The 8087-nt window shown below is 39.2% G+C and overlaps 2 protein-coding genes across 3 annotated transcripts in view; one reads left to right on the top strand and one right to left on the bottom strand.

Annotated features, from left to right (window-relative positions):
• The window catches only part of cdca3 (cell division cycle associated 3), a 2546-nt gene extending 748 nt beyond the window's left edge, over positions 1-1798 (top strand). The window contains exons 3-6 of the mRNA XM_014013459.1: positions 126-243; positions 339-1157; positions 1233-1291; positions 1430-1798. Of these exons, the coding sequence (XP_013868913.1) occupies positions 126-243; positions 339-1157; positions 1233-1291; positions 1430-1522 (1089 nt within the window). The 3' untranslated portion in view covers positions 1523-1798. The remainder of the gene's footprint in view (positions 1-125; positions 244-338; positions 1158-1232; positions 1292-1429) is intronic.
• A 598-nt stretch (positions 1799-2396) lies between these two features.
• gnb3a (guanine nucleotide binding protein (G protein), beta polypeptide 3a) overlaps positions 2397-8087 on the bottom strand; it is an 8462-nt gene continuing 2771 nt past the window's right edge. For both annotated transcript variants that reach the window (XM_014013457.1, XM_014013458.1), the window contains exons 3-9: positions 7239-7384; positions 6998-7061; positions 5493-5655; positions 5331-5397; positions 4690-4891; positions 4391-4607; positions 2397-3408 (exon numbers count right to left, since the gene is read on the bottom strand). In XM_014013457.1, coding sequence (XP_013868911.1) covers positions 3302-3408; positions 4391-4607; positions 4690-4891; positions 5331-5397; positions 5493-5655; positions 6998-7061; positions 7239-7384 — 966 coding nt within the window. In that variant the 3' untranslated portion in view covers positions 2397-3301. The remainder of the gene's footprint in view (positions 3409-4390; positions 4608-4689; positions 4892-5330; positions 5398-5492; positions 5656-6997; positions 7062-7238; positions 7385-8087) is intronic.

Here is an 8087-nt window from a genome sequence, read left to right as displayed (position 1 = left end):
GTGTGTGTGTGTGTGTGTGTGTGTGTGTGTGTGTGTGTTTGTTTTTTACGTTTTTATGTCCTACCAGACATGTTAACTTTGAGGGAGAAGGTGACAAAGAGAGAGATGTCTTTGTTTGTTTTTAGGTTTGTGAGCAGGAATCTAAAACCTCTGAGGTGAAAAGTGAGTGTCCTCTTGCCGTGAACGATCCACGCTCTCCCTCGGTTGGCATTTCCCGCACTCCTATGAGAGAAGTCATGAGATGTAAATATATTGTTCAAAGTTTTACTTGGGTTTTCTTACTAAACATAAAAACTAACTTTCCCCCTTTTTTATTATTTTATTTTTTTCCCCCTCAGTGACAGTTGGGTCTTTTGCTCGACGCCTGGGCATGTTGTTCCACAACGAGGCTGAAGGGAAAGTCCATGAAGACCCTCCAAAAAGCTCTGATTCTGTGGAAGAGGTCCTTGGRAATGAAGAGCTGGCTTCCACTGTGCCCCTCCTTACTCCTCAGTCTGCGGACAATTTTGACTCGCTGGCCGAACACGCTAACCTCCTGGCCACCCCTGTTCAGCTCCCTCTGCAGATCGGCAACTCAAGCCCCTTCGTGCTTCTGGAGCAGGTGGAGGTGGAGGTAGAAACTGAACCTGATATTAGTTTGGAGGAGGCAGAGGAAGCGAGAGAGTCCCCTCTACACAAGAGGCTGAGCATGAGTCTGATAACGTGCCACGAGGGCGCAACTTCAACTCAGATCTTTGCCGAGGTTCATCAAGAAAACACCGCTTCCCCAGAACCTACGGCAGATGTGGAACCACTCAGCAATGGTGTGGATCATTCATATGCCCTTCCTGCTATCGCAGTTGAACCAGAGCCTCGTAAGACTGTGGAGAACTCTCCAGTTCCCCAAGAAGCAGGGAAGCTACCATCTGAGGAAACCACAGGCTCTTCATCGGAGCAGGTGAAGACGTATGTAGGCATCCGCTGCCCCACCTTTGACACAAAAAGCCCAAGTCAGCTGGAGTTTAAGCCACAGTGGTTGGGAAAAGGCTTTGGCGCCACGGGGCTGAGAGCCAGAGGGGTGCAAGGGAACGCAGGCAAGTCCCCTCTGGCTTTACGTGTGGCTGTGAAGAACGCAACCAATGAAAACAAGGGACCATCTGGAAAACTAAAACAGAAAGGTTGGCAAAATATATACTTACTTTTTTAAGAAAAGGTGTTTAGAATTTTCACTTCAAACTCTTCTTTCTCTGTAGATTCTGAGGGACGTTCACCTCTGCAGATCCTCAACTCTCCTCGAGACCAGCGTTCTCAGGTACGAGATTACACCTACATGGAATTCAAGTCCATATAAACTCACATCATTTGTGATCTTTAAAGCCTGCTCCTTGATTTTATTTATTTATTTATTTATTTATTTATTTATTTATTTATTTTTATTTATTTTCCTCAGATGAATCTGAAAGTGTCCAACCTTGACAAACAGAGGCTTGGACAGATGGACCGCAGAGTGCTGGCAGTGTGTCTGGATAAGGAGAACAGATGAGCGTCCGTGCTCAGCATCGATCACCCTTTACATTTTCTTAAATGTGCTGTTAATTATAAACTGAAATTTAAAATGTTTGGGTTTTTTGTATATTGAGTTTTAACTGCCAGATGCTGAGGCTTTCTGCTGTTTGTGTGATCAGTTTGTAAATGTAAAAACTGTACATACTTGACGACAAGTGAACCTTATTTTGTTCAACTTTTCCATTTTAAATGTGCACAAAATTTACTCTTTTCTTCTATCAACTAAATAAAAGTTTGACTCTATACTCTTTAACTTGACTTCTGCTTATCTTTTTATGTAACTAGTCCTGCAAGGAAATGGTTGATATGACCTTCAAAACCTCTAAATCACACCTGTCAAACTTCAGGTCTGTGGGCCAAATCTGGCCCTTTAACATTTTATGCGGCCCCAAAGGTAATACTTTAAATGTGAAATAGTTTTCAATAGTTTCACATTCTTACACAGCTCCAACTTTCAAGTCGACAATTCGATTTTAAATTTTCAGTAATTTTTTATTTTGGTGTAGAATGTGCAACAGAATCAACTCTTTTTTTTTTTTTGTATTCTCTTTTGATTTTTAAAGTAAAATAAGTGAAGTTTTGAGTTTTCATTATTAACCTATTTTATTGGATTGTGGAAACGCATCTCTAAGCAATAACTCAAAGTTGTAAGGCTTATAAAATTAAGTCGTGTTTTTCTAAATTTAAAATTAATTTGCAAAAGGTAACTTGTAATTCAATATGAATTTAACTTCTTTTTTTTTCTCTCACAAATCTGGACAAAAATTGGGACTTGGACTTGGTTTTGCATTTTGGCCTCTGAACTATTTTCCTCCGTACTTGAAAAGTCAGCTGGATAAAATAGACAAAAGCAAAGCAGAAACTTGTTTATTAGATATGAATGTTTTACTTTGTACAATGTGAATCAAGTTTAAGAAAAGATGCATTTCATCGTTTTCTTTTTGCTCTATGTACACAAACTGTCCTTCAGTTTCACCTGTGGGGAAAAGCAGCTATTTAAATGTTCTGTTCATGTGACGTTCATGCAGAGGTCTTTTCTTTGAGACAATGCTCATCTTTTTCTAAGCGCTTGGTGACCCATATGTGATCTTTTAACTATCCCATCTGTCACTTTAAGCACTTTCCAGTCCCAACTACTGAGGGATTAAGCCCAATTATGATCCCAGATCCTGATCTACGTCCATCAACCACATACAAAACAAACACTAACATCTGCAAACTAAAACTCTAGTAAATTAGAAAACAAAAAAGTATAATGAAGGTTCAGGTTTCTAGGAAATCTACAAAAGCAAGGAACAAATTAGTCTGAAATATTGTGAACGCTCTGATTATTGATGACACAACCTAATATTTTATACAAAATAGATAGTCTGCGTCTCTACAGCCTGCAGTTCTGTTTCATCCAGTGTGCTACCTTTTCCATTTGGCAACTGTTATTAATGGGTGATTTATTTTTTAATTGCTGCAATAAATGTGCATCTTTTATCTGTTCAAACCACAGATTAACTATTTAGGAATATTCTTTTCTTGATCCCCCACTTCTTTGTTTTAACCCCATAATGTGAGAAGAGAAAACCTTTGCGTTACAGTCCTTCTCCAACCACCAGCAGGCAGGACTTGGCACGGTCAAAACTCCCTCTTCTCACCCTATGTGGCTCCTCCTTCCTCTCTCTAACAATTTTATTATCAAATCTTCACTTTTTTTTGCAAAGCATATGTCTGCTCTTTATGTCTGCTCGCTGCTGAGGAAACAGCCTCAGTTCCATATTTTGAGGAAGCTGTCCCATGATCCCGTGCAACACGCCATCCCATCTGCGGACACACCGATGCAGCTCACTCTGTTATCGTGGCCGGCCAGAACACCTGGAAAACAGCAAACATGAGGAATAAAAACATCCAAGAGCAAAAAATATATAACTCATATTTGGGAAACTCAAGACCTGYAGGCCAAATCTGGCCCTCATTAATATTTAATGTGGCCCCAAAGGTAAGAGGACATCATGAAAAATCCCATTTTTTAGCTGTTATAAGTGCATTTGTTGTGTACTTGGAGCCTCTCGGAGTGCAGAAAATTAGATTTTAGTCTCTCCTGGTGCTGTGTAGATATCTATATTCTGTCATTTTCTCTTTTTTAAATGATCTTTTCGTGATGGAGCTGCCATATATAAGGTCTGGACTTACCAACTACAATTTGGTGGTCTTTGTTCTCCTCTGTCGGACTCTGGCTCCAACATGTAAGGCTTGACAAGTCTTCACTTGTTGACATCTTTTATTTAATTGGTAAATAAAAAGGTTCTGTGCAGTTATATAATTGTAAACCCCCCTATCAAACTAGAATGGACTGGTCTGGAAGCTGGAGGGGAGCGGGGTGTGAAACACCTCATTTGGATTTGAAGAGACAGCCTCAAAACGAGTTGATCTGGCACACTATGACTGGTTTGTTATATAATGTGTAAGCTCCGAGCGGGTCCTATAAGGGTCCTAAGTTGTGAAACAACTTGCTTTTGAATGTTAGACAGGCCTCTGCATTAGATGCTTTTAAATCTTCATTTAAAACCCAATTTTATTCTTTGGCTTTTGCTACATTTTAGGATGTTGATTTTTTAAAATTTATTTAATCAGTCTTTCCTTTGTTTTTATTATTTCTATCTTTTATTGTTGAGTGCTTGTTTTTACTGTATGGTATTGTACAACACTTTGTTCTCCTGGAGGAGTTTTAAAGGGGCTTCATGAGTTAATTGGATTGGATGTAACCTTTTAACAAGTATTAACAGAGTTTGTGTAACTGAGTTTGAACCCCTGATAGAACTCATAATTTGGTTCATGGATTTCCTGTTGTACTCACCCACTCTCTCAGCTTTGAGGGCGTCCCAGATGTTGACGTTGAAGTCATCGTAACCAGCCAGGATCAATCGCCCAGACAGAGACGGGGCCAAGGAGGTCACCCCGCACATGACGCTGGAGTCCTGGTAGGTGATGAGCTCCTGGTCGGCCCGCAGGTCAAACAGTTTGCAGGTGGTGTCATCAGACCCTGTTATCACGGCGTTACCGTTGGGGAAGAACTGTGTGTGTGGAACAAAAGAGAAATTGTCTCAAAACAGGAGCACTCGAAGGACACTCAGAGTCCTGCTTCTTCGTCCTCACCCCGATGGCATTGACGTCGCTCTCATGGCCTGGGAAGGTCTGTCTGCACGTGCCCTCCCTGATGTCCCACAGCTTGGACGTGAAGTCGCACGCCCCTGAGATGAAGAAATTGAAGTCTGGGGACACGGCCAGGGACATGCAGTCTCCTTGGTGTCCGGCATACACAGTCTTTTGGGTCCCCGTCTCGATGTCCCACAGTATGCTGGAATGAGACGAACCACAGAGAAAAACCAGTCATGGACGATCAGTAAGGATGGGTCTCTGCAGTGCATGGGGGAGTTTCTTGGATGTGTGGGCGGAGTTTGGCCAAACCGTAATTGGTCGAGTTGACTTGTGTTGGAAGTAAAAAAAAAAAAATGAAGTAATGATAATAGTAAAATTATTGTGAACATGTAAATGTAATTTATTGACCTCAAATTTGGTGCGATTAGCAAMTTTCTGTCTCAGGTTAAAATTAAACTATAATTAATGTGGCTGYTTCAACGTGTCCCCCCAGCTGCTTCTTCAAACCCCACCCAAAATAATCAATCTGACCAATTATGTCTTTCACAAACCCCGCCAACACACCAAGAACCTCCCACCTYGTGACAGCAGAGACCCCCTTCTCACAAGCAGCATGACTGACCAGAAGGTTTTCTTACCAAGTGCAGTCGCCAGAGCTGGTGATGATCTCAGTGTCACTGATGAAACGACAGCAGGACAGGTAACCTACGCAGCCAAAGACAAACAAAATCAGCCATCTAAAAAAAAAAACAACACAAAAAGTGAAGTGAGAGAAATAAAATGAAAAGACGGTGTCCCACCTGTGTGTGCAGCCAGCTCACGCATCACCTTGACATTCCCATCCTTGCCCTTCAGGTTGTAGATGGAGCACATGTTGTCCAGACCCCCACAGGCAACCAGGTTYCCTGAAGGTGCGTAGGCACAAGTCATCACCCAGGATGACTTCAGGGGGATGGCATTCACCTGGACACACGCAGCGGACAGGTAAATGTGTCTTTAAATCAAAGTCAAACAACATTTTATGAAGTAAGAAACAAAATCTGGACATTTTTTCCTCAACTAATGTGTTCTAAAGTGCCTGTGATATGCGCATCCTTCAAATACGTACAAAAAGTCAAAGAAAACATCTTTATATTTAGGAAACTTGGAAAAATACACACGAATTTACACAGTTTGTCACATAATTGGTATATTTTCTTTTGAACTGGACTCAGCCAAAGTGAAACAGGAAGTGACATCAAAGGGGAAGACTTAGAAAACTCTGATCATTTTTTTTACTGAAACATTATTATTTGAACTTTGACTCTTCTTCATCTCTCTGATAGTGACTCAAATAATCTAAAGAAACATCAGATTCTTCACTACAGTCTGTTAACCATTGTAGCAATGTTCTATTTACATGCAGTTATTCCCCTTTGACATCACTTCCTGTTAATTCACATGTGAATATCTGAACAACTGTTCATCTCAGCAGCATAATTTTTTTTTGTTGCGATATGTTATCAGTGTTAACTCTTGAAAAATGRATTACAAAAATTTGATGCACTTTAAATTGAAAAGCTAAATTTGTGAACAACTGCCAAATACCACGCACGGTTACAGTTGAAATGACTAAACAGAGGTCCAAGGAAAACCTTTTTGGGATTGAGAATTCTGCTAATTTTGATGCATTTTGGTTTGTATTTCAGATTTGTTCAGAAAAATATGCATACAGTATAAATGTACAGTGTTTGTATTTCAGATTTACATCTGGAAAATTACTGGAATAAACYATTTCAAACTGCACCATTTGATCTATTTCATTATAACCTTCTTTATGTTTGATTTCAAACTTTCATTTAAAAACCTGGATTAAATGTGTACGTACACATTCTGCAAGTTCTGTGATAAAGTATCTTGCAAAAACTATGAAAACTAATAAAAGCCCATAAACTCATGAAGTGAATATGTAATGGCGTAATAAACAAACATTCGCTCATTTAAGTATTTTTACAAAAAGAAGCAACAAAAGCAGATAGATGTTGTTAATGTGCCAGGCTATRTATTCAAGAAAGTTTCTTTGCAATAAGATACCTCAAAATCTCTGTTTTGAAAATTATTTTTGACTAAACTTGAAGAAAAARGGAAGAATCTAGGTAAAAATGTACTGAAATAAAAGATTAAATGCTTGACAAACATTCACACGTGTTTTTCACMTATTGTGTTTGCTGAGTCAAAGTTTGGTGTGTTTGAAGATAGATGCACATCATCAGTTTTGTCACATTAAGACAAGGTTCAGATTTGATATTTAAAATGTTTAATTAACCTTGTTGGTTGTGACACTGTCCCACACGATGAGTTTTCCATCTTGTGAGGCGCTGACGCACAATCTGAAGGTGTCGTTTGAGATTTAAAGACAAAGAAAATAAAGAAACATGTCAGTTTAAGAATTATTATATACAAAAAATGTGTTTTTCAAATCTCGATATATATACAAGTTTGTTAAAACGTCAAAATGTATCTGTGGCGCTGAACATTTGGTATCCTCTCGTGTTTTGTGTGTTTACTTTGAATCAGTGGCCCAGTGCATGGCGTAGATCTTGGCGAGGTGGCCCCGTAGAGTTTTCCTGGTCTTCATTTGGACTCGTCCCACCACAGCAACCCCAGCTGCTGCCTCCTGCAGGGTGGTGTCCTGTACAGCCTTACGAGCTGCCTAAAAGAGCAGAAAAACAGAAAKCCAGGGGCACCATCAAGAGGGGGCCATGGGGGTGCACAAACAACCCTAAAAACAATTAGTACCCCCCCCCCCCAGCAAGACAGCTTTTATGTCCCTTTTTAAGTTGCCCTATTATTTAGGATTAGTAGAACCTCATAAATAAAAAAAAATATTGTATTTGAGGAAGTAGGAAGTGAAAATATAAACATATATTTTCATTCAAATTAAAAAAAGCTTAACATCCACTCTTCATGAATAATAATAGAGGGTTAATTCTGAGTATAGGGCACATCTCAAAAGTCATAAAAACAATAAWAATAAATAACTAAAAATCATTTGAATCAGTTAGAACCATAAAAACAACAAAACAGAAGAGTTTTAATCATTTTTTTAAGAGATTCTACAGTCTGTGGCAATAATGATAACTGGTCTAAAACTAATGCTCTCAACATTAGGATGCAGATCTCAGGAGGTTGAATGCAGAATATTTTTTTATAAACATAAATTTAGGAGAACAAGCTTCAATAAGCYGAGCAGTGACAGTGATTTTATTGATAACTATCAACTGAAAAAATATAGATACAGTAAATAAAACACTGATGTAAATCAAAAGGTGATTCCCTAATTCCCATGTTGCTAACATCAACATAACTAATCTCTTGCAATTCTCTTTTGGATTTTGGTTTGGCTCTTGGCCAAT

Source organism: Austrofundulus limnaeus, unplaced genomic scaffold (assembly GCF_001266775.1).
Source record: "Austrofundulus limnaeus strain Quisiro unplaced genomic scaffold, Austrofundulus_limnaeus-1.0 Scaffold101, whole genome shotgun sequence".
NCBI classification, from domain to species: domain Eukaryota; kingdom Metazoa; phylum Chordata; class Actinopteri; order Cyprinodontiformes; family Rivulidae; genus Austrofundulus; species Austrofundulus limnaeus.
Note: the sequence above shows the minus strand (reverse complement) of the source record. Positions and strands in the feature narration are given on the sequence as shown.